The sequence below is a fragment of the Piliocolobus tephrosceles genome, chromosome 8 (assembly GCF_002776525.5).
Source record: "Piliocolobus tephrosceles isolate RC106 chromosome 8, ASM277652v3, whole genome shotgun sequence".
NCBI lineage: Eukaryota > Metazoa > Chordata > Mammalia > Primates > Cercopithecidae > Piliocolobus > Piliocolobus tephrosceles.
The window spans coordinates 140358351-140385641 of record NC_045441.1 but is presented as its reverse complement, the minus strand read 5'-3'; the positions used below and the strand labels follow the sequence as shown (position 1 = coordinate 140385641).

General features: G+C 42.7%; 1 protein-coding gene across 1 annotated transcript in view; it reads right to left on the bottom strand.

Annotated features, from left to right (window-relative positions):
* Positions 1-27057, bottom strand: part of GALNTL5 (polypeptide N-acetylgalactosaminyltransferase like 5) — a 65727-nt gene extending 38670 nt beyond the window's left edge. The window contains exons 1-3 of the mRNA XM_023225491.2: positions 26843-27057; positions 15623-15908; positions 12044-12164 (exon numbers count right to left, since the gene is read on the bottom strand). Coding sequence (XP_023081259.1) covers positions 12044-12164; positions 15623-15908; positions 26843-26899 — 464 coding nt within the window. The 5' untranslated portion in view covers positions 26900-27057. The remainder of the gene's footprint in view (positions 1-12043; positions 12165-15622; positions 15909-26842) is intronic.
* Between the last annotated feature and the right edge of the window lie 234 nt (positions 27058-27291).

Genomic DNA, 27291 nt, shown 5'->3' with positions numbered 1-27291 from the left:
AACCCGGGAGGCGGAGCTTGCAGTGAGCTGAGATCCGGCCACTGCACTCCAGCCCCGGCGACAGAGTGAGACTCCGTCTCAAAAAATAAAAAATAAAAAATAAAAATAAAAATAAAATAAAAATGAATTAGTTTTAGCTCTTTTTTTGCTGTCACCATGGCAGAACAGATAAAAATGAATTCTGAAGCTCGCACATGAAAAGGTATGCATTAATTTTATCGTGCTATCTTCAGAGAAAACTCCAGCTTTATTCTTGTATTTGTGGAGTACATCACAACAAAAAAGTGTAGCAGATATGGTCTAATTGGATTTCTTCTGAATATTTGACAAAATGCTTTATTTCATTTATTTTTATTTTTATTGTTATTTTTTTTGAGATGGAGTTTCACTCTTGTTGCCCAGGCTGGAGTGTAATGGTGCCATCTTGGCTCACGGCAACCTCTGCCTCCTGGGTTCAAGCGATTGTCCTGCCTCAGCCTCCCAAGTAGCTGGGATTATAGGCACCCACCACGATGCCAGGTTAATTTTTGTATTTTTAGTAGAGATGAGGTTTCACCATGTTGGCCAGGTTGATCTCAAACTCCTGACCTCAGGTAATCCACCCACCTCAGCCTCCCAAAGTGTTGGGATTATAGGCATGAGTCAATGTGCCTGGCCCAAAAATGTTTTATTTATTTTTTTTTGTGCACATGAGAGAAATACAGAAGCTGAATTCTGGAATTCTAGTAATATTAGTTATTAATCATTAGATTGATATATTATTTGGTTGTATTCTGAAATATTTTGGTTGTAAATTAAAGAAATTAAAGAGCTAACTTTAGCAAAAGAAAGAGAGGTGTAGCTGGCACAGTGGCTCATGCCTGTGATCCTGGCACTTTGAGAGGCCGAGGTAGGCGGATTACCTGAGCTCACAGTTCGAGACCAGCCTGGACAACATGGCAAAATTCCGTCTTTACTAAAAATACAAAAATTAGCCAGATGTGGTGGTGTGCACTTGAGTTCCAGCTACTTAGGAGGCTAAGACAGAGAATTTCTTGAACCTGGGAGAGGTAACTTGTAGGGAGCCAAGATCATACCACTGCCTCCAAAGCAAAAGAAAAGAGAGAGAGAGAGAAAGAGAGAGAGAGAGAAGGGAGGGAGGGAGGGAGGGAGGGAGGGAAGGAGGAAGGAAGGAAGGAAGGAAGGAAGGAAGGAAGGAAGGAAGGAAGGAAGGAAGGAAGGAGGGAAGGAAGGAAAGAGAGAGATGTGTTGTGAGCTGACCCAAATGTCTCACAGGACCTAGCAACTGCAGCAGCTGGAGCCTTAAGGAATGATTAGAACTAGAGGCTTGAATGACATCTGGACGCTCTCCATCTCTGCTTTTGTGTTTACATCTGGGAAAAATAATAATAGCAATAACAACCTACCTCCAAGGGCTGTGAAGATGCAATAAATTAACATGTCTACAACACTTAGAGCAGTGCCTGGCACGCAGTAAGTATTCAGATAGAAGGCTCATTACATGATTATCATCTTTCTTTGCAACTGGGCTTGTTTCCACTTCTTTAGTGGGAAATGTGATTGACATCAGCATATCTCATAGGCAAGTACCCAAGGAGAAACTGATGGGACTTTACCTTTTCCAAGATCAAATATTGACCAGAAAAGATTCACTGGCCCAGCTTGCCATAGGTGCCCATCCCTGGGTTAATCAACTGGGGCCAGAAAATTGAGTCGAAATAAAAAAAATCATTGTTACCACTGCAATCACGTGGAAAGGGGGAAAAACAGTGGGAAAGGAGTGCTGGGCAGGCAATCCTGCAGGCATCCTGGACAGTCCCCTCAGGGCACTCACAGAATGAAGTCACCAGGGAAGGAGAGGGCCTTGTCCTGGTCTTCATTTTTATCCAAGACAAGATGAAGACAGAGAAGTCATGTCCACTGAGTGGAACTGACATCAGATTCAAGGGAATGGAGAGTCTGAGGGACAGGGCCAAGGAAGCACCGGAACAGATGGGAATGAGGGCACCTGCACCATCTGCACTTGGGTCTGGAACGGTGAATGGGAAAATGCGGCTGTGCAGAAACATGTGGAAAAATAATTAAAAGGCTTAAATGGCTCACGCCTGTCATCCTAGCACTTTGGGAGGCCAAGGAGGGCAGATCACCTGAGGTCAGGGGTTCGAGACCAGCCTGGCCAACATGGCGAAACCCCTTCTCTACTAAAAATACAAAAGTGAGCTGGGCGCGGTGGCTCAAGCCTGTAATCCCAGCACTTTGGGAGGCCGAGACGGGCGGATCACGAAGTCAGGAGATCGAGACCATCCTGGCTAATACGATGAAACCCCGTCTCTACTAAAAAATACAAAAAAAAAACTAGCCGGGCGACGAGGCGGGCGCCTGTAGTCCCAGCTACTCGGGGAGGCTGAGGCAGGAGAATGGCGTAAACCCGGGAGGCGGAGCTTGCAGTGAGCTGAGATCCGGCCACTGCACTCCAGCCTGGGCGGCAGAGCAAGACTCGGTCTCAAAAAAAAAAAAAAAAAAAAAAAAAAAAAAGTACAAAAATGAGCTGGGCATGGTGGTGCACGCCTGTAATCCCAGCTTCTCAGGAGGCTGAGGCAGGAAAATCGCTTGAACCCAGAAGGCGGAGGTTGCAGTGAGCCGAGATCGCGCCATTGCACTCCAGCCTGGAGGACAGATTGAGACTCTGTCTCAAAAAAATATTCCAGTAATATCGTTGAGTGGTGAGACAGAAAGTAGGAGAAAAAGAGAAAATATGATGCTAGACTGAATTAACGGAAGACCAATACCATGAATAAGAGAAGTGGTGGTCCAGGATGACTTGTGCTGCTAAAATCACATCTCTGATGTTATAGTCAGTCCTGGGTGTATCACTTTAAGAAAACTGGAAATACACTGCGTCCCTTCAGTCTGATGTTGGTGGAGGAGCCTGAAACTCACATGAGGACCCTTTAGAACCCCCAAGAGAACCTGGTGTGTGTGGGTTTCTCGAAAACAGATCAATAAATGTTGCTGTGGTATATCTATAAAAACTTTCCTGGCCAGGTGCAGTGACTCATGCCTGTAATCCCAACACTTTGGGAGGCCAAGATGGGCGGATCACCTGAGGTCAGGAGTTCAAGACCAGCCTGGCTAACATGGTGAAACCCCATTTCTACTAAAAATACAAAAAATTAGCCAGGTGTGGTGGCGGGTGCCTGTAATCCCAGCTACTTGGGAGGCTGAGGCAGGAGAATCTCTTGAACCTGGGAGGTGAAGGTTGCAGTGAGCCAAGATCATGCCATTGCACTCTACTTTGGGTAACAAGAGCAAAACTGCCCCCCTCCCCGCCAAAAAAAAATCTTTCCTGACCTAAGTAAGCTATTTTTAAGAGTAAAAGGTCAGGCATGGTGGCTCATGCCTGTAATCCCAGCACTTTGGGAGGCTGAGGCGGGCAGATCACAAGGTCAGGAGATTGAGACCATCCTGGCTAACATGGTGAAATGCTATCTCTACTTTAAAAAAAAAATTAGCTGGGTGTGGTGGTGGGCACCTGTAGTCCCAGCTACTCAGGAGGCTGGGACAGGAGAATGGTGTGAACCTGGGAGGTGGAGCTTGCAGTGAGCCAAGATGGCACCACTGCACTCCAGCCTGGGCGACAGAGCAAGACTCTGTCTCAAAATAATAATAATAATAATAAAAAGAGTAAAAGTAATTTGGATGGCCTTTGGTTGTCCTCAGTGAGCTGATGTTATAAATTTGCTAACTTTATACATTGCTGACCTTATACATTAATAATAGTTCAGTACAAAGCAGCACTGTTTTAGGCTGAATTGTGTCCTCCAAAATTCATATGGTGAAGTTCTAGTCCCCAGGACCTCGGAATGTGATCCTATTTGGAAAAAGAACTGTTGTAGAGATAATTAGTAAGGTTAGCTCATCAAGGTAGGCCCTAATCCAATATGACTCATGTTCGTACAAAAAGGGGAAATTTGAACAGAGGCAGACACACGCAAAGGGAAGATGACGTTAAGAGTTACAGGGAGAAGACGGCCATCTACAAGCCAATGAGAGACGTCTGGAACAGAGCCTTTGTTTACAGCTCTCAGAAGCAAGCAATCCTGCCAACATCTTGGTTTCAGACTTCTGGCCTCCAAAACTGAGAGAGAATAATTTTTGTTGTCTAAGCTACCCAGCTGATGGTACTTTCTTATAGCAGCCCTACCAAACCAATATTTGGATACCGAATTTTACCATGCATCAGTCTCAGCTGGGGTTCTTGCTGACCGCAGATTCTGATTAAGGAGATCTGGGCTGGGGCCTGAGATTCTGCATGGCTAGCAAGCTCCCGGGGCTGTCTGTGCTGTTGGTTTTCAGGCCGTATTTTGAGTAGAAATACTCTAGCGGGCACAGGCACTATTACAATGACAATCTTTTAAGTGCATTAGAAAAACATGGTGACAGATGACTGATAAACTAATTTGTAAATGGCTATTCATTTGTTCAAATCCAATTAAAAAAAAGAATTTTTCTAAATAATTTTTGGATGAGAGGAAGTTACAAATTGTAAATTATATAGAAATTAAAATGAAAGCCTATCATGTTAAAATCTAAGAGATATGGCTAAAATTTAAATCAGAATAAAATGAATATTTATAAATGTATTGTTATACCACAAAGAGGTAAAATAATTAAACTAACCTTATAAACTAGCAAGAAAAACAGGATAAACCAAATGAAATAAAAATAAACCAATAAAGGGCCGGGCGCGGTGGCTCAAGCCTGTAATCCCAGCACTTTGGGAGGCTGAGACGGGCGGATCACGAGGTCAGGAGATGGAAACCATCCTGGCTAACACGGTGAAACCCCGTCTCTACTAAAAAATACAAAAAGCTAGCCGGGTGTGGTGGCGGCGCCTGTAGTCCCAGCTACTCCGGAGGCTGAGGCAGGAGAATGGCGTAAACCCGGGAGGCGGAGCTTGCAGTGAGCCGAGATCAGGTCACTGGACTCCAGCCTGGGAGACAGCGAGACTCCGCCTCAAAAGAAAAAAAAAAAATAAATAAATAAATAAATAAAAATGAACCAATAAAGATAACTAGGAATTAATGAACTGGAAGACAAAAAAGTAAAATTGATAAGCATAATCAAAAGTTGGTTTTTTGAAAGACAAAACAATGCACATCAAACTTAAAAAGAGAGTGGGAAAATATACAATAAAAAATGAGAAAGAAGGTATGGTACCAGTGGAGATAATAATAATTAGGGAAATAAGATACACAACTTTTTGCCAATAAATTTGAAAAATAGGTGGAAAAAAGTTTTATTACAATAGTGTCCTAAAAAGCCCCTAGAAATAGAAAGCTTGAGTAGAACAATAACCTTAGAGTAATCTGCAAGTTTATCAATGTCTACCACTAAAAAATGCACTGGTGATTCATAATTACCAAGCAAGTGCTATTTCAACATAATAGGTAATTATCATATTATCCCAACTATTTTAGAGTCAAAAACTTTCAAATTCATTTTATAAAGCCAGTATAAGTCTGATATCAAAATCTGATGAAGACAACACAAAAAAGAAAAACATAAATCAGGATTTTAAAAACTTGAATCATACATAGACTTTTTTTGGAGAGAAAATAAGTTCTTAACCTCCAGAGATGAATTGTTACTTTAATGTTTCTTAAATATGTGAACTTATGAGCTCAGAATCTCCTTGTGCTCATAAGTTTGTACACAGCTATAAATAAAACAGTTAAAAATAATGAAATATGGCTAGAAGAGTTAAAATCAAATTAATAAATTAATTTTAATTTCAGGTTGGGTTTTACTGAAATGACATCACCACTTATAACTTATTTTCCACTTGTTATAGGAAAGTTTATTTCTTAATTTGACTAGATTTTCCTACTATGTAGTGTGTGTTTGCTTAAATCTCTCAATCCTATTTTTGTATTTGAAATACTGTTTTAAAAAATTCTATTGGCCATACTGTAAAGTAACTTCTCATAAAATATAATTTAGGCATTTGATCTGCCTCTGTTTGACATCATTTGTATAATGTACCTATTAAGTTTACTAATACTTTTCTCATTACCTACTGAAATTCAGTGACAATAGTAACAGGCTGTCCTCCTGTATAAGTGTATATTAATTAAAAATAATAGGCCAGGTACGGTGGCTCATGCCTGTAATCCCAGCACTTTGGGAGGCCAAGGTGGTGGGATCACCTGAGGTCAGGAGTTCGAGACCAGCCTGACCAATATGGAGAAATCCCATCTCTACTAAAAATACAAAAATTAGCCGGGTGTGATGGCACATGCCTGTAATCCCAGCTACTGAGGAGGCAGAGGCAGGAGAATCACTTGAACCTGGAGGCAGAGGTTGCAGTGAGCTGAGATCATGCCATCACTCTCCAGCCTGGGCAACAGAGCGAAACTCCATCTCAAAAAATATATATATGTAAGTAGGAAGATGTAATTTTAGAATTCTCATGGAGAATCTCATTAAGAATTTGCAGACTTCTGAAAATACATACATAAATCTCGATTCAAATAACATGATTAAAAAAACAAGACCTAACTTATGCTGCCTACAAGAAATTCACTTCCCCTTTAAGGATATACCAGGATTAAAAGTGATGAGACGGAAAAAGATATTTTACGCAAATGGAAACCAAAAGAGAGCAGAGTATACTTATACTGAAGTAAAATAGTAAGTCAAAAACTTTAAAAAGAGATAAAACAGGTCATTTTATAGTGATAAGGGGCCCATTTCATCAAGAAGATATAACAATATTATATTGCCAGTTGGTAATATAATACCAAGATATAACATCAAGAAGACATATTGTAAATATGTCTGCACCCAACATCACAGAACCTAAATACATAAAGCAAATATTAATAATCTGAAGTGAGCGATAGACTGCAATAAAATAATAGTAGGGGACTTCAATACCCCACTTACAACTATGTACAGATCATCCAGACAGAAAATCAATAAGGAAATACTGGGCTTCAACTATACTTTAGATCAAGTGGAACTAACAGACACATATGAGCATTTTATTCAACAGCTGAAGAGCATATATTTCTTCTCTGGTGCACATGGAATATCCTCCAGGATTGATCAAATATTAGGCCACAGAACAAGTCTTAACAATTTAAGATTGAAATCACATCAAGTATCTTTTCTGATCACAATGGTATGAAAACTAGAAATCAATAATGGGACAAATTTCAGAAAACTCACAAATATATGGAAATTAAACAACATATTCCTAAACAACCAATGGGCCAAAGAAGAAATTTTTTAAAAGACATTAAAATGGAAATTTAAAAAATATATATGAAAATATATGCAGCAAAAGCAGTACTAAGTTTGGGGATTATAGGAATAAATACCTATGTCAAAGCAAAAGAAAGTTTCCAAATACACAACCTAATGTTTATACCTGAAGGAACAAGAAAAAGATGAGCAGACTAAGCCCAAATTTAGTAAAAGAAAGAAAATGATAAAGATAAGTGCAGAAATAAATGAAATAGAGATTAGGAAAACAATAGAAAAGGCAAACCAAACAAAGAGTTGGATTTTTAAAAGGATAAGCAAATTTGACAAACCTTTAGCTAGACTAATTAAGAAAACACAAGACTTAAAAAAATAAGACCAGAAGTGAAAGAGGAGACCTAATTGATATCACAGAAATACAGAGAATCATAAAACACTGCTATGAAAAATTATATGCCAACAAATTGGATAACCTAGGAGAAATGAATAAATTCCCAGAAACATATAACATATCAAGACTGAATCAAGAAGAAATTGAAAATCTGAACAGACTGAAAATGGGTAAGGGCATTCAATCAGGAATAAAAATTTCTTACCAAAGAAAACCCCAGGACCTAATGGGTTCACTGCTGAATTTATTTAAAGAATAAATACCAATTATTTTCAAATGCTTCCAAAAAATTGAGGAAGAAACACTTCAAACTCATTTTATGAGACCAAATTATATTTTTTTTGAAAAGTAAGGCAAAGCTAAAATGAAAATTCCATTTAATGAAATAATATGGCTATTACAATAATGGCTAAAAACCTGGTTGGACTCCAGATAGTGGTAGCTACTCTTAGAAGTTAATTTTTAAACATAGTAGTGGGTTCTTTGTATAGAATTGAATTTCCTATTAAATAAAATTATAGTTTAAATATTAAAACTGTCAAGTCCACTTTTCTTTTTGGACAAATCTCTCTAAACTTTCTGTTTTTCTGAACAGTAATCATGTGATGGGGGAAGGGAAGCAAAAGCAATCACACTATTTTAGAAGGTGAGATTTAGGAAGAACAAATGATGATACAGAGAGAAATTCATAACATAAAAGATATTTTAAAATGTTGACCTTTGTAGTAAATATTCAGTTCAGTGAAATATTGTTCTCCATATTAGTACCATGTTCTATGGTTTGAGTAAATTTAAGTTTTTTATTTTATCACGACCCAGATACATTGTGTCATCATGTACAAACTCCACGTCTCTTGAGTGTACCACATCATAAGTGATATCTGTGGCTTCAAATGTTTGTGTTGCACACAAGTTGCAACAAGGCAAAGTGGCCCCGTTTTCTTCTGTTTCGTGGATATTCCTTAATGTAAGTAATTCTCATTTAGTTAAAGGAGAATATTGGCCCTTTTTCTCTGGAAACCATCAGAACTTAAAACATACTAAAAACATATTAGCACACACACACTACAACATAGATGAACCCTGAGGGCATTGTGCTAAGCAAAATAAGCCAGTCACAAAAAAAAGACAAATACTGTATGATTCCACTTATACGAGGTACTTAAAGTAATCAAATTCATAGACACACAAAGTAGAATGGTGATTGCCAGGAAGTGTTGGGGTTGGGAAATGGAGAGTTGTTGTTTATTGGGTACTGTATTACTTCGTTTTCACACTGCTATAAAGATACCACCGGAGACTGGGTAATTTCTAAACAAAAGAGGTTTAATTGACTCACAGTTCCACATGGTTGGGGAGGCCTCAGGAAACTTACAATCATGGCAGAAGGTGAGGGGGAAGCAAGGTACATTTTACATGGCAGCAGGAGAGAGAGCGAGCACGGGGGAAGCTACCACTTTAAAAACCATCAGGTCTCATGAGAAGTCTCTCACTATCATGAGAACAGCATGGGGGAAACCACCCCCATGATCCAATCACCTCCCACCTACTCCCTCCCTCGACACCTGAGGATTACAATTCAACATGAGATTTGGGTGGGGACACAGAGCCAAACCATATCATTCTGCCCCTGACCCCTCCCAAATCTCATTTCACATTTCAATCCAATCATGCCTTCCCAACAGTCACCCAAAGTATTAACTCATTCCAGGATTAACCTAAAAATCTAAGTCCAAAGTCTCATCTGAGACAAGACAAGTCCCTTCCTCCTATGAGCCTGTAAAATAAAAATCAAGTTAGTTATTTTCAAGATACAATGGGGGTACAGGCATTGGATAAATATTCCCATTCCAAATGGGAGAAATTGATCAAAACAAAGGGGCCACAGGCCCCATGCAAGTCTGAAACCCAGTGGGGCAGACATTAAATCTTTGTGTGTGTGTGTGTGTGTGTGTGACGGAACTCGCTCTGTCACCCAGGCTGGAGTGCAGTGGTTTGAACTCGGCTTACTGCAACCTCTGCTGGCTAGGTTGAAGCAATTCTCCTGCCTCAGCCTCCTGAGTAGCTGGGACTACAGGCATGCACCACCATGCCTGGCTAATTTCTTTTTGTATTTTTAGTAGAGATGGGGTTTCACCATGCTGGCCAGGCTGGTCTTGAACATTGACCTCATGATCCGCCTGCCTCAGCCTCCCAAAGTGCTGGGATTATAGGTAAGAGCCACAGTGCCTGGCCCCTTAATCTTAAAGCTCTGAAATGATCTCCTTTGACTCCAAGTCTCGCATCCAGGGCACACTGATGCAAGGGGTGGGCTCCCAAGGGCTTGGGCAGTTCTGCTCCTGTGGCTGTGCAGGGTACATACCCCACAGCTGCTTTTAAGGGCTGGTGTTGAATGCCTATGTCTTTTCCAAGTGCATGGTGCAAGCTGTCGGTGGATCTACCATTCTGGGGTCTGGAGGAAGGTGCTCCTCTTCTCACAGCTCCAGTAGGTATTGCCCCAGTGGGGACTATGTTTGGTGTCTCCATCCCCACATTTCCCCTCTGCATTACCCTAGTAGAGGTTCTCCATGAGGGCTCTGCCCCTGCAGCAGGCTTCTGCCTGGATATCCAGGTGTTTCCATATATCCTCTGAATTCTAGGTGGAGGCTCCCAAAGCTCAACTCTTGTCTTCTGTGCACCACAGGCTCAATACCACATGGAAGCCACCAAGGCTTGGAACCTCTGGAACCACAGCCTTAGTTATACTTTGGCCCCTTTTGGCCGTGGCTGGAGCTGGAGTGGCTGGGACACAGGGCACCTTGACCCAACGCTGTACAGAACAGCAGGGCCCTGGGCTTGGCCAACAAAATCATTTTTCCTTCTAGGCCTCTGGGCCTGTGATGGGAGGAGTTGCCATGAAGATCTCTGAAATGTCCTGGAGACATTTTCCCCATTGTCTTGGCTGTTAACATTCAGCTCCTTATTACTTATGCAAATTTTCACAGTTGGATTGGGCTTGAATTTCTCCCCAGAAAGTGGGTTTTTCTTTTCTAATATATGGTCAGCTGCAAATTTTCCAAACCTCAAGTTCAAAGTTCCATAGATCTCTAGAGTAGGGGCAAAATGCCACCAGTCTCTTTGCTAAAGCATAACAAGAGTCACCTTTACTCCATTTATCAACAAGTTCCTCATCTCCATCTGAGACCACCTCAGCCTGGACTTCATTGTCCTTATCACTATCAGCATTTTGACCAAGGCCATTCAACAAGTCTCTAAGAAATTCCAAACTTTCCCACATCTTCCTCTTTTCTTCTGAGACCTCCAATCTCTTCCAACCACTGCCTGTTACCCTGTTCCCAAGTTGCTTCCACATTTTTAGGTATCTTTATAGCAGTGCCCCACTCCTGGTACCAATTTTCTGTATTAATCCATTTTCACACTGCTATAAAGATTCTACCTGAGACCGGGTAATTGCTAAACAAAAGAGGTTTAATTGACTCAGTTCCACATGGCTGGGAAGCCTCAGGAAACTTACAATCATGGTGGAAGGCAAAGGGAAAGCAAGGCACGTCTTACATGGTAGCAGGAGAGAGAGAGAGAGAGAGAGAATGCAGGGGAAACTACTACTTTTAAAATCATCAGATCTCATGAGAACTCCCTCACTATCATGACAACAGCATGAGGGAAACCACCCCCATGATCCAATCACCTTCTACCAGGTCCCTCCCTTGACACCTGGGATTACAACTCAAGATAAGATTTGAGTGGGGACATAGACCCAAACCATATCAGGTACAGAATTTCAGTTTGGGATGGTGAGAGAGTTCTGGAGATGGATAGTATCGATGGCTGCACAATGTGAATGTCTGTATTGTATATTTTAAAAGGATTAAAATGGCAAATTTTATGTTATGTTTATTTTATATCATAATTAATGATTATGTTAATCATTAACATAATAATTATTAATTCAACAATTGAAGGAACAATTTTTTTGAAAAAAATAAATTTTGGGGAAAAAAAGGTAGCTGTCCAGAGCATTTTCTATCAGGAATGAATGCCCCTTTGGGCAGAAGCCCTTATTGGTGATTTAATAAAAAGATCTGTGGCTAACTCAATTCTTGGAAACCTCTAGAACACATTTTGTGCCCATGAAGAAGATACTCTCTACACTATAAGCATTAGAATCTTGAAATAGAATCTTGACATTATCTGACTTCAAGTCCTAAAAATAGGAATCTATGACATTTCTAGTATGCTAAAATTAAAATCTGGTTGGTAACTTTTTAATCAATCAATCTATCTATCTATCTATCTATCTATCTATCTATCTATCTATCTATCTATCTACCTACCTACCTACCTACCTATCTAGAGAATGAGAGAAAGAGAGAGAGAACATACATTTTACTCCTGGTATCTGGCACTTCTCTTTCGATGCCCAAGCTTCTACTGATAATCACATTAAATCCATATTTTAAAAGTTCTTTATGAAGTTCTGGGTTTGTATGGTTAAAATCCATACCTGCAAGAAAAAGTAATTAGAGTCATATAAGTAAAGGCTTACTAGCAGTGATGCAGGAAAGATCTAGAATAACCAAAACAATTTTTTAAAAGAACCAGAATAGAATTCAGAAATCGATCTGTGCAAAAATGGTCAAATAATTCTTGGCAAAGGCGAATGTTTTAGTACGTTTTGCATTGCTATAAAGGAATACCTGAGGCTGGGTAATTTATAAAGAAAAGAGATGTATTTGGCTCACAGTTCTGCAGGCTGTGCAAGAAGCATTAGGCGGGCATCTGCTTCTGGTGGGGGCCTCAGGAAGCTTCCAATCTTGGCAGGAGGTAAAGAGGAAACAGGCAAGTCACATGGTGAGAGAGGGAGCAAGGAGCGGGGGTTGCCAGGCTTTTGAAACGACCGGCTTTCCCATGAGCTAATAGAAGGAGAGCTCATTACTGTAGGTAGGAACCAAGCCATTCACGAGTGATCTGCCCATGTAACCCAAACACATCCTGCCAGGCTCCCTGTTAAACATTGTGGGCCAAATTTCAACATGAGACATGGAGGGATAAATATTCTGATTGTATCAGTGGGGAAAGGGGAGTTTATCAACAAATGGTGTTGGATCAACTGGATATCTGTAGAAAATAATCTGTATGTGATGGTCCATTTTCAATTCTAAGTGCCCTAGTATAGGTTTAAGCAGGCTACATGGAAATAGAGAGATAAAGCAGCAGAATGTACTGAGCTATCCCCGTCCCCCGCCCCTTCCTGCTCTCCCTTTCACCCAGCAGCCAGGCGTCTATTGGTCGGCGTCCTCTCAACTACCTCCTCCCCACCCACCAAAGAATTTAGTTTTGGAACCGGTGCGGTGGCTCATGCCTGTAATCCCAGCACTTTGGGAGGCTGAGGTGGGCGGATCACGAGGTGAAGAGATCAGGACCATCCTGGCTAACACGGTGAAACCCCGTCTCTACTAAACAAACAAACAAACAAAAAAATAAAAATAAAAAAAGAAACAAAAAAATACAAAAAATTACAGGTGGCGGGCACCTGTAGTCCCAGCTACTTGGGAGGCTGAGACAGGAGAATGGCGTGAACCCAGGAAGCAGAGCTTGCAGTGAGCCAATAGCGCGCCACTGCGCTCCAGCCTGGGCGACAGAGCGAGACTCCGTCTCAAAAACAAAACAAAACAAAAAAATTTAGTTTTGGTTAGCTTGCAACATACGTAATTGTATCCTTTCTTATCAGCTAAGTGCAGCTACTAGGGCCATAAATCAAATGTTTGAAGAGTCCTGAGAGAGTTGCAATGCATTGTGGGCTGCAATAAAATGCAGCACAAAGACCCTAAAGAACATACTTGAAGCCCCTGCCTAACAATCAATAGGCAACGTCCGGGAAGATCGTGACCCCACAGTACTCAGTCTATGAGGAAGGGGGAGGGACCTGCGCACTAGGGGATAAATTGCTTGTTGAAACTGTGCTGGGTGTGTCTGCGTGCCAGACACGCGATCTTGCATCACTGCCATTAAAAGTCTCACTTCCACTATTCTCTGGGTCTCTGAGTCCATTCTTTGGGTTTGGATGGGTGAGTTTGTTTCTCACAATATCCATGTGGAAAAAATGAGCATTTATTCTTACCCTACATCATCACAACAATTAACTCGAAATAGATCATGGCCCTAATGTGAAACCTAAAACTTTAAATTCATTTCCAAAAGAAAACAGAATGAAATCTTTGTGAACTTGAGGTAAGCAAAGGTTTCTCAGATGAAACATAAAAACCATAAATCATACAAGAAAAGCATCAAAATGTAACATTGTGAGGCACTTTGGGGACTTATGAAATAAAAACCCCCAAATTTTAAAATGTAAAATTGTGCTTTTCAAATAACGCCATTAAAGAGAATAAAAAGACAAGCTACAGATTTGTCCAAAACATTTGAAACTCACATATCAAGAAACTTGAATTTAGAATATATAAAGAAGTCTTAAAAATTAAGAAGAAAAACATCCCATTTAAAAATAGACAAAAGATTCCAAAAGATACTTTACAAAAGAAGGTATATGAGTGGTTATCAAGCACATGAAAAGGTGCTCAAAATCATTAGTCATCAGGGAAATACAAATTAAGACCAAAGTGATTACTCACCCATTAGAATAACTAAAATTTAAAAACTGGACCATGTCAAGTGTTAGCAAAGATCCAGAGAACATGGGATTCTCGCACACTCATATAAAGTGGCCCGGCTACTTTGGGAAACAGTTTGGCCATCCCAATACTTGTTTCACTTGGCAGAGAATCAGGTTCTACTCACATCCCAGAAAGCAACACTGTCCCCCTGGCACTCATCCTTGGTTTGCTGTTTCTCTCCTTTCTGTCACCATCTGATAGGTAAGACTGAGAGCCAGAATTAGAGTGTGACCTCGGGGCAATGAGCAGGAGACCTGCCAAGGGGCTGTCGTGTGTCACACGCTGGAGTAGTGCTTAGGGTAGGGTTTCAGGCCCACACCTACCTGGTCATCTAGTGGGAGGGCCGTTCAGAGCAGGGATCCACAGAAATAGTAGGCCTGTGTGTTAAGGCTTTAATTTCTACTCTTATTTTCTTCATCTTTCTTTGGGTTTATTTTGTTAAACTGGGTCTTCATATTTGTATTTTATGTATTTTTTATTTTTTTGAGACAGTATCTAACTCTGTTGCCCAGGCTGGAGTGCAGCAGCCCAATCATAGCCCGCTGTAACCTTGAATTCCTGGGCTCAAGCGATCCTTCCATCTCAGCTCTCCAAGTAGCTGGGACTACAGGCATGCACCACCAGACCTGGCTAGTTATTATTGTTTTTGTTGAGTTGGTGTCTTGCTATGTTCCCCAGGCAGGTCTTGAACTCCTGGCCTCAAGTGATCCTCCTGCGTCTGCCTCCCAAATTGTTGAGATTACAAGTGTGAGCCACCACGCCTGGCAAAATTAGATCTTCATGTGTGGGAACATGGGAAAATAATCTTACGAACATAGTGATGAGGGAAAAAAGCAAGTTCCAAAATGATATGTATATCAGAATGTCTAAAAATATATTAAAAACATAGAACGCAATATTTTGCTTAGGGATAATATACAGAGGAAGTGGAAAGACATGCAGGAGAAAGACACCCATCACTTCGGGTCAGACAACCTCTGAGGGTGGCGTGGGGACCGGAGGGAGGTAGGGTTTTTACAGTACTATTACAACTTACTTCTTGGAAAAACAGAAAGCTATCTGAAGCGAATATAGCAAAACTATATTTAAAATGATAAATTTAAGTGGTAAATACACGCATACTTGTTTTATTATTTTCTATGTATAGATATATACAGGTATATAAAATAATTTATAACTTAAAAAGTAAATTGCTTTGAAAAGGATATTCTCATACTCTTCCAAATATTAAATATTATGGTATATTTTTCCCTTCAAATGGCTCACAGAAAAAAATCCAAAGACTTACCTAACGTAGACTTTGCTTTATCTTCATCAGTCCTTTTGACTATTACATGCGGTTTTGGTGTTTGGTCTGAGCCATAGATAATTTGCTGATGCACTTTTTTTCCAGGAGACCAAGCTGACAGAGGCTCATGGCTTTTCTTCTGCTGGTTGCTCACATGATTATGATGCAAATATATGAATAACAGAGCTGTCCAGATCCCAAATGTCAAGGACCCATAGAATAAACATCGAATTATGGCGTTTCTCATTGTAAACCTAGCATTTTCAAAGGTCCATTTTTCAATTTCCTAAATCAGAATGATTTAAGAGAAGCAGTATTAGATATTCCAATGGTTTGTAAATCACCTACTTGGCTTAAATTCCATTTTCAGTGTTTTAAAAACAACCACGTTGATTGTCCTTATCATATACATAAAGTGTGTCCTTATTTCTATTAGCACAAATTCCTAAAACTGATATTCCTAAGATTACTTGACATCAACATGTATAACATGCTTATAAAACATACAGTGTCATTTCAAGACATTGGCCCATACTCCTGTACATATAGGAAACACCATCAAAGAAGGCTTTTTCATCCCTTATCCATATCCAATCCACCTTGGAGTGATAGTATGGATCTCTAAAAAATCTGATTTGACATCAAGCAGCTTGTTAAAAATGTAAAAACACACAATGTCACATGCTGGAAATCAAGGGAGCAATGAGTACCGTGACCCACCGCTGATGGATGGCGCAATGGTACAATCGTTTTGGCAACATCTACTCACGTTGAAGATATGTATATGATATGATGAAGCAGTTCCATCCTTAGGGATATATCCTAAAGAGACTCGTAAGTTGGCCAGGCACGGTGGCTCACGCCTGTAATCCCAGCACTTTGGGAGGCCGAGGCGGGTGGATCACGAGGTCAGGAGATCGAGACCACCCTGGCTAGCATGGTGAAACCCTGTCTCTACTAAAGATACAAAACATTAGCCAGGCGGGTGGTGGGCGCCTGCAGTCCCAGCTACTTGGGAGGCTGAGACAGGAGAATGGCGTGAACCCAGGAGGCGGAGCTTGCAGTGAGCTGAGACACGCCACTGCACTCCAGCCTGGGCGACAGAGCAGAGCAAGACTCCGTCTCAAACAAACAAAAAAAAGAGACTCATAAGTGGCAGCTCTCATCTAAATAGATGTATCATGAGACAGGTACAAGAATGTTTATTGAAGTAATGTTTGTCACAGTGAAAACTAGACACTGGCCGGGCGTGGTGGCCCACACCTGTAATCCCAGTACTTTGGGAGGCCAAGGCAGGTGGATCACCTGAAGTCAGGAGTTCAAGACCAGCTTAGTCAATATGGTGAAACGCTGTCTCTAGTAAAAATACAGAAAATTAGCCAGGCATTGTGGCCGGCGCCTGTAATCCCAGCTGCTCGGGAGACTGAGGCAGGAACATCGCTTAAACCTGGGAAGCAGAGATTGCAGTGAGCCAAGATCGCACCACTACACTCTAGCCTGGGCAACAAGAGTGAAACTCCGTCTCAAAAAAAAAAAAAAGAAAGAAAGAAAGAGAAAAAGAAAACTAGACACAGCTGAAGTTTCCCTCAACAGGAGAACTAATAAAGCGAGGTTACTCTTTCAATGATGGAAATGAATCTGCTGGAGCTATGTGCACTGGTGCTGTAAAGTCTAAAAACATCACATGCGAAAAGCAAGTAGGGTGGGATATAAATCTGGAAAACATGAAAAAGAGTGCAATTATTTATGGTACACCAATATGTAGCAAATGTATGGTAAAAAAAAAAAAAAACCATGCATGTGAATGATGTATACAAATTTACATAATAGTGATTATATATATAAAATAGTGAATTTACATAACAGTGATTACCTTCATGGTGGAGGGGAGGAGAATAAAGAACTCCTACTGTATCCTTTTTTTTTTTTTGAGACAGGGTCTCACTCCCCTCACCTAGGCTAGAGTGAAGTGGCACAAATATGGCTCACTGCAGCCTCGACCTTCTGGGCCCAAGTGATCCTCCTACCACAGCTTCCTGAATAGCTGAGACCACAGGCACGTGCCACCATGTGTGGCTAATTATCATTTTTTTTTTTTTTTTTTGGTATAGACAAGGTCCCACTGTGTTGCCCAGGCTGGCCTCGAACTCCTGGACTCAAGCAATTCTACCACCTTAGTCTCACAAAGTGTTGGGATTACAGGTGTGAGCCACCATGTCCAGCCTCCTACTGTTAATGCTGACTTTTTTTAAAAAGCTCTGAAGAAAATGTGGCAAAATGATGTGATTTGATTGAGCTTGATAAATGAGAACTCAGAGTGCTCATATTTTTCTCTATATTTTCCTTGTTTGAAATTGTAATTTATTTTAAAAAGAAAGAAGAAAGTCTTGAGAGGTTTCCTTTAAAGATGATAGACTGAATGTGTGTGTGTCTTCTCTCCCACTTGACTCAACTGTGAATAAGAATAAAGCTAAAAACTCTCATGGGAAAAGAGAGTGGTAGAGGGAACATCAATGCACGTGAGATTTTAACACGTCTGGAGGAGAGAACGTTATTGGACGGGTGATAACAATGTGGAGAGACAGAGGACTCTGATGAGGAAACAAGGCTGCTAACCCTGGAGCAGCTTGGGGCTTGGAGGCCCCTGTGAGTCAGTTGACACATGGCTGCGGGCTTGGGGAAAGGCACATGTTAGTATTCAGAAGAGTCAACTCTCTTCGCCCAGCTCTGCACAGCAAAATCCAGGCAGGAGTCAGAGTGGTTTCGTTGAAGAAGTAGACTGATAGAGGCTGAGCCTCTACAAAGGAAAGCTTGGGGCTAAAACCAAGAGTGTCACTTAGAATGTGTGGATGTGGAGTGTCTGGGTCCATCTGTCTACTTTCCCTCCTCCCACACAGGATCCTGGCAGCCAGGTTGCTATGTCTGACGTGGGATTGATAGGAGAATCGTTCTGGGATGAGAAGCCAGGGCCCGGAGAAAAGACCTCCATGTGCTGAAATGTAAGAGCTTCCAATAAAGCAGCCGGCTCCCTGGGCCGCCCCCTGAAGACAGCACACCTGTGGCCAAGGTCGGCCCAACACTCAGCGATTCCATTCAGCTGGTTGGCATCTCACTTTGGGATTGGAATCTGTGTTAGTCTGTTTTCACGATGCTGATAAAGATACCCAATGCTGGGTAATTTATACAGGAAAAAGTATTTAATGGACTTACAGTTCCATGTGGCAGGGGAGGACTCACAATCAGGGTGGAAGGCAAGGAGGAGCAAGCCACACCTTAATGGATGGCAGCAGGCAAAGAGAGGGTTTGTGCAGGGAAATTCCCCCGATAGAACCATCAGATCTCATGAGACTTACTCACTCTCACGAGAACAACATGGGAAAGACCCGCCCCCATGATTCAATGACCTACCCCTGGGTTCCTCCCGCAGCACGTGGGAATTCAAGATGAGATTTGGGTGGGGACACACCAAACCATATCAGAATCGAATGCTGTTATGAACGAAACTGTGTCCCCCCGCAACTCACATGTGGAAACACCAAGCCCCGATGCGACTGTATTTGGAGACAGAGCTTTTAAAGAGGTGATTATGGTTATATGAGGTCACAGGGTGGGCCCTAATCCAATAGGACCAACGTCCTTATGCGAAGAGGAAGAGTCCGCAGGCAGGTGCTTGCACAGAGAAAAGGCCTGTGAGGTCATAGCGGGAAGGCAACCGCGTGCAAGCCCTGAAGACAGGCCTCGGGGAATCCAAGCCTGCTGGCAGCTGGATGTTGAGTCCGGCCTTCAGAACTGTGGGAAAATCAGTGTCTGTTGGCCAAGCCTCCCAGTCTGTGGACTTGGTTATGGCAGCCGGAGCTGACTCCTACAGCTGCCAAGGATTGCCTGAGACATTTAAGGAAAGCCTCCAGAAAGAAAGAAAATGCAAACAGAACCAGAAAGGGGAAGAAAGAAATGAGAACTTTGAAAATATCAAAACATAATGTTGGTTGCTCAGAGAGATCAAAGAAGATGCTACACTCATACAACCAGAGGAACAGGCTATGAAAAAGGAGCATTGAGAGAATAAAAAGGGGAAGCTGAAATTTAAAACATGATTGTTCACATTTAAAAATTAGAATAAATGGCCGGGCGCAGTGGTTCACACCTGTAATCCCAGCACTTTCAGAGGCCAAGGTAGGCGGATCCGTTGAGGTCAGGAGTTGGAAACCAGCCTGGCCAATATGGTGAAACCCCATCTTTACTAAAAATACAGATTAGCTGGGCATGATTGCCCACGTCTATAATCCCTACTACTCAGGAGGCTGAGGCATAAGAATGGCTTGAACCTGGGAGGCTGAGGTTGCAGTGAGCCTAGATCACGCCACTGCACTTCAGCCTGGGCAACACAGTGAGACTCTGTCTCAAAATAAAGAGATACATAATAAAAATAATTAGAAAAATGGTGAGAAAGGAATATTTTGAAATGCACAAGAAAATGGCAGAGGGAAGCCTAAGAGAAAGTTGAGACCTGTGGTGCTTCATTCTAGAAGGTAGAAAGAACATCTGCCCAGTAATGAGTTCCAAAAGGTGATGAGAGAAAAGTGGAGAGGAAATGGTCAATGCAATCACACAAACATTTCCAGAATGAAAGGGACCCACAGAATGCCCCACATAATGAATGAGACAAGAAAGAATACCAAAATGACATCAAACTTCTCAACAGCAACACTGGATTCTGAAACTATAGATAAACAGCTTGAAAATTTTATGTTAAATGTTATTCAACCTAGAATTCTCAACCTAGTCAAAATTTAATCAAACTTGGGAGTGGAATAAAAATATTTTCAGGTATATAAAGGGCTCAGAAAAAGTACTCTCCATGTATTCTTTTTTGGGAAACTACCTGTGGATTGCAAATGGAAATAAAGGAAAAAGTAAATAAAGACATGGGCTGGGCGCAGTGGCTCACGCCTGGAATTCCAACACTTTTGGGAGGCCGAGGTGGGTGGATCACTTGAGGTCAGGAGTTTGAGACCAGCTTGGCCAACATGGTGAAACACTGTCTCTACTAAAAATACAAAAATTATCTGGGAATGATGTTTGGCTCCTATAATCCCAGCTACTTGGGAGGCTGAGGGAAGAGAATCATTTGATCCCGGGAGGTGGAGGTTGCAGTGAGCTGAGATCATGCCACTGCACTCCAGTCTGGGAGACAGAGCAAGACTGTCTATTAAACAAACAAACAAACAAACAAAAACCCAGACATGGACCAGGACGGTGAATGCAACCCCGTTGAGAGGAAGAATATGTGGGATGGAGAAGTTTAGGTAGATGACACAGTTGATGGTAAAAATTAAGTGGCTCACGCCTGTAATCCCAGCATTTTGGGAGGCCGTGGCGGACAGACCACGAGGTCAGGAGATCGAGACCATCCTGGCTAACACAGTGAAACCCCACCTCTACTACAAATACAAAAAATTAGCTGGGCAATGTGGCCCGCGCCTACAGTCCCAGCTACTTGGGAGGCTGAGGCAGGAGAATGGCGTGAACGTGGGAGGCGAAGCTTATAGAGAGCCAAGATTGTGCCGCTGCACTCCAGCCTGGGCGACAGAGTGAGCCTCTGTCTCAAAAAAAAAAAAAAAAAAAAAAAAAAAAAGAAGGAACAATATTTACAGAGTGGTAAGATGCAAACACTGATTACTACATTAACCACAAAAAAAAAAAAAATCAGACTTTTTTTTAGGAAAAATAAACTAGAAGAAATGGAGGTCATATAATACAAATGAAGTTGATGTATAAAATTAATCAAAAAATAGAACTCTAACAACCCCCTTTTAAAATATGAAGGTGGGTCGGGCTCTGTGGCTCATGTCTGTAATCCCAGCACTTTGGGAGGCCGAGGTGGGTGGATCACGAGGTCAGGAGTTCAAGACCAGCCTGACCAACATGATGAAACCCTGTCTCTACTGAAAATACAAAAATTAGCTGGGCGTGGTGGCATGTGCCTGTAATCCCAGCTACTCAGGAAGCTGAGGCAGGAGAATCGCTTGAACTCCGGAGTTGGAGGTTGCAGTGAGCCGAGATCGCACCACTGCATTCTAGCCTGGGTGACAGAGCGAGACTCCGTCTCAACAAAAAAAAAAAAAAAAGAAAGAGGGTAACTGTCATAAGAAATAGATTGAAGAGTCAAAAGTGATTGTAAGAGGGAGTTGAACTGGGGACTGGACAGGAACTGGGCAGGGACCTGCTAATTTTCTTTATAATATTTTGTTTTTATTTTCTTTTTTATATGTGTGCATTATACTGAAAGATATTTTTAAAATAAAGATTGTCTAAACAGATTAGAAATGCAAACAAACCATATCAAACAGCATTGGATACTGGTAGACACAAGAATACATTGGCCACTTGTGCCCCGGACCCTGCCTCTTTCCATCACATGTCATCCCGGCACCTGGAAAAGGTAATCGCTGAAATGAGCCTTAGGCCCTGCAGGTCAGTCCAAGCTCTAGGACCCTCAGCTTCTGTCCTCCTTCGTCCCACACTCTGATTTGCTCAAGTGTCTTCTTGACCTTTGAACATTTAGTATTGTCTCCCATTTTTGTCCTCTCTCTGACTTGAGAACATAATTTGGTTTCTACAGTTTTGAGAAAGGGTCTAGCTCTGTCACCCAGGTTGGAGTACAGTGGTGCGATCGTGGCTCACTGCAGCCTTGACCTACCTCACTGGCTCAAGTGATCCTCCTACCTCAGCCTCCCAAGTAATTGGGATTACAGGCGCCCAACACCACACCCAGCTAGTTTTTGTGTTTTTTTTTTTTTTTGTAGAGATGGCATTTTGCCATGTTACCCAGGCTGGTTTCGAACTCCCAAGCTCAAGCAATCTGCCTGCCTTGGCCTCCCAAGGGATTAATCCCAAAGTGCTGGGATTGATTACAGGCATGAGCCACTGTGCCTGGCCTTGTTTTGTTTGTGAGTTGGTATATCACTCTGTCACCCAGGCTGGAGTCCAGCTGACATGATCATTGCTCACTGCAGCCTCGAACTCCTGGCTTTAAGTGATCCTCTGTCTTTGGTCTCCCAAAGTGCTGGAGCTATAGGCACACGCCTGCCCCCATGCTTGGCTTTGGCTTCTACAGTTTTGACCTTAGGCATGTCCCAGGAACTGGCTTGCATATACATCGTAGCTTCAGTAGGAAACCCACGCTGCTTGACAGAACCTGGCATCCAGAACAATTCCATGGCATCAAACCACCAGAACAGGACATTGTCCCCTCAAAGAGACTTGAACACACCTGCACAAAATGTCTTGTGCATGGGATGCTGTGCTGCGCCACCCAGACACTGCCTTCAGGGCAGAGACACCCCTTCTTCCAGCTGCCACGAGAAGTTAGCTGCCATAGGCTCACAGCTCATGACCTAGTCAAGCCGCTTTGTCCAAGTGTCCCCTACCCTGGGGATCTCACATTCAATGACTGGTCAATGGGTACAGCTCCCTTGTCTCTCTGGGGGAATCTGGAGAGCCCTCAATGCGAGCTGCCTGTGGGGTGGGCGGAGTCTCTTCTGGAAATTGCATCACCATCTAGCCTCTTCCTCTGATTGAACCTACTTGTCTCCCTGCCTTGCAGTGTTTGTCCCCAGATCCGCTCCTAATAAACTTTTCCATGCAAATCTTCGTCTAAGAGTCTTTTTCCTGGGGAACTTGACCTAGTATGATGGTTGCTAATGGTCCAGGAAAATATGCTGCAAAGGGGATTTTAGGGCTAGACCACCCTCCAGGTGGCTGGCCCTGAGCATCCCATCGCTGGTGGAAAGGTGGTGTTCTGAAAGCCCCTGGCATGCTATGGCTGATATGTGCTTGTTAAAATCTCACTGGCTGTGAATCAGGATGAAATACAGGTGGAAAGGAATGTTCTGTTTCATGCACTTGACTGAGGAACAGGGAGGGGTAATTATAAATATTACAGGATAGACGGCTATTGTCGGATGCTATGGTTGCATTTGAAAAAGGTAAGGAAGGCTGAGGGTGGTAATCACCAATTGAAAGCAAAGTATCAGAGTCAGAGGCCCTTGTTAGCATATGAAGGATCTCATTTCCTACAACCTAAGGGCGGGTAGAGCTGAGGGTCATGCTCAGGGCCAGATTATCAGGGCAGCAGAGCTCCAGGGCAGGTTGAATTCTCAAGCCTGCCTGGTCTTCTATCCAGGGAAGGAGGCAGGCTCTGACATTTGGGTTGGGGATATCTGGGTAGAGACATGCTGGAGACCTGGAAGGCCCAGGTCCACAGGAATCCTCTGAACCTACAGAAATGGCTCGCTGCTCCCCAAGAAGACTAGCTCTCCTTGTCTGCTTTGCTAGGCAACACGTGCCCTCCCTCAGGACCTTCACCCCAGTACCCTCCTGGCCACCAGATCAGTAAGTAGGGTCACATTACAACTTAGCCTGTGTGGGAAAGTCCTACCCTGCTGAGGGAAGAAGGAGAGTGTTCCCAAAGGAGCTGCAGAATCAGCCATCTTGAATCAGCAGGCACCCAGGTGCACATATGGGACTGAGTCCAGAGGATATGGATTAAGGGAGGGGGAATGTAAAGTTGGATTTGGGAGCATTTATTACAACAGGAATATTCCCCCAGGACACTCTGGCCAAGATCCTGGGTGCAAAATAGGGATTCATTGACTGAATAAGTAGCACTTTACGAATGAAATATTTGATTGTGCCAATTAAAAGTATCAAATATATGAAGAGAAGAAGGCAAAGTAGGGAAAATGGTGGATTAGGACACCTGAAAAGAGGATAAAACTGTTTTAATTTACTTTACCACAACTGAGTTGCCAGAGTCCACAACCGGAGTGAGAACTTTCTCAATGCCTTTTAGCCAATCAAATGGTGTTATTTCCAGGCCCACCTGGAAGGACTGGTGCTCTTTCCAGCACACACTTCCCCATTCTGAGCCCATGAAAACCCCAGACTCAGCCACATGTTGGGACTACCCGCCTTTGAGCCCCCTCTCACATAGAGGGCTACCTTATGTCAAGAGCTGTTCTGTTGCTCAATAAAACCCTCCTCTGCCTTGCTCACCAGTGTCTGTGTAACCTCATTCTTCTTGGACACAGGACAAGGACCTGGGACCCACCAAATGGCAGGTGCAAAAAGAGCTGGAACACTATAGCCTTCTCACCTTCCTTCAGTGCCAGGTGGCCACCCCACATGATGGGAAGTGGTGGTGGGGCTGGGACAGCCCAGCAGCAGTGGACTGGAGCAGGTGGGACAGAATGAGCTGTACCACAGATGAGTTGCAACATACCCCTTGCACTGTTCACCACAACAAAACAAGCCATAACACACCCCGCTCCCTGACCCCGTTCACCATGCTGCAGGTGGCAGGTAGGAGAGAGAGAGCTGTAACAGTCCTTGGGGGCTCAGACCTTGGGACTCCCCAAGTGAGAGCCCTAACACCCCTTGAGGCTCTGTGGTTGTTGGCATCTCTGAGTTTTCAGGCACCACCACGTTCCGCCTCATCCAAATGCTAGTGCCCAAGGTGGAAGACGGTTGTGGCACACCCAGACCAGCCATGGACTAAGCACAGAGCAGTTGCGTGTGCGGAATCTCAGTCAGTAGTGCCAGCTGAGCACAGCCTGCTGGGTCGAGTGGGCAGAGCAAGCCCAGAGGTGAGCCCAGAGCCAAGCGAGGCCCAGGGAGGGGTGCTGCCAGCTGGGAAATTTCCGGCAGGCAAAGTGGCACTGAAAGACTCCTGTGTCAATAGGATTATTACTGAAAAATAAATTATTCTCCAGAAAGATTCTAATACATCAGGAAAACTTGGGGGGAATTCTTTTTAGATGTGAATACTTATGAACATATCCCCAACCTCCTTAATTTTCTTATTTTACGAATATGAGTTTTTATATTTTCTCTGGGACAAGCACCTCACCTCCCAACCCACCCCCTACACTCCCACAAAACACAGAAAACCCTTCCTACCGAGAGATCGATGTAAGAGGTGTGTGATTGGCCTTGGGACTTTGTGTCTTCAGAAGACAACCATGTTTAGTTATCTTCTTCAGTAAAAGATGCTGATTCAATGCTAGAAAAGCACAGAATTTGTAAAATATATTTCAATGAGGATTCATATGTACAGCAAATAAAATTTTAAGTGCATTAAAGAGACTTAGCAGATGATTTAAAAAATCTTGTAGAGAAAAGGATGCAGCTAATAGTCACCAAAACACCCCCGCCACACCCCAAAACCCTAGCCTAAATCTGCATTTACAATCATTGAGTTTATTTATTTTTTTCTCATCTTTTTTTTTTTTTTTTTTTTTTTTGAGACAGCATTTCGCTCAGTTGCCCAGGTTGGAGTGCAGTGGCTCAATTATAGCTCACTGCAGCCTCGACCTCCCAGGCTCAAATGATCCTCATTTCAGCCTCCAACTGGTACTACAGGTGAGTGCCACCATGCCTAATTTGTTTCTTTTTTTAATAGAGATGAGGTCTTGCTATGTTGCCCAGGCTGGTCTCAAACTCTTGAGCTCAAGTGATCCTTCTGCCTTGGCCCCCAAAGTGCTGGGATTACAGGCATGAGCCGCCATGCCTGGCCAAGATTTTTAAAAATATGAGTCTGTTGAGTCAGGAAAACATGAACATGCTTTAGATAATATCACAACTTATTTTTCTGTAAATAATCAACACATTTTTCTTTTTTTTTTTTTTTTTCCCTCGAGACAGAGTCTCACTCTTTCCTCCAAGCTGATCTTGGACTCCTGGACTTACACGGTCCTCCCACCTTAGCCTCCCAGGAGCTGGGATTACAGATGCCAGCTGCCGTGCCCAGTTTATAATCAGCATTTTTAAACCCCTGGCTTTCCTAGGACCATCTTAATACTGATCTCCGTATAGGATCTAGGACTTTATGACACTGCTAAGAGCCATTTCTCCCTATTTTTTTTTTTCAAATAATACGTTCACTGTATAAACATTAACAGCATAAAGACGCATATAATGAAAACTTTCCCTATTTTTCATGAACTAAAGCCATTACAATGCCCAGTCCACGTTTAGGGTGGTGTAACCAGCTTGGAGGCTACTCCTCCTTTAAAAAATAAATCTTCTTAATCCTAATCCCCAGAGCTATCATCTCCTTCAAGACGCAGGGATCTGATATACTGCTTCCGCTGATTCAAAGTGAAAGACGTTCCCCCATCTTTGTTCCCACTCCTAGCACATGGAGCTCACTTCACCTACCCTTGAGATAATTGCATTGACCGCTTTGTAACTGATGTATTTTCCAAGCAGAGTCATAGGTGAATGAGGCAGAGGTCTGTGCTGAATGAACTGAGAGACGTAAAATTCTTTTTAGTTAGCAGGCTTTATGGTGGCTGGGTTCCAAGCAGATGTCTAGTTGTGCTCGGTTGCTGGGTCACTCATTAGTACTCAAAGGGCAGTACAGGCCACCTCACAAAGGCTGATGACATCACACAGGGCGTCACAGACCCCCAGGGGCCCCTGCCTGTCAGCTCCAACCAGCAGGTGGAATCCAGGAGTTCCAAGGTCCAAGGTCCAAGGTCCTTACCCCTCAGCTGAGAATATAGGGAAAGCCTCATATTAGGTGGGGTTAGAATCCAGGGTGACTCTTTTCTCTAGGCAAGACCTAATTTTTAGCTTTTTTTTTTTTTTTTTTTTTTGAGATGGAG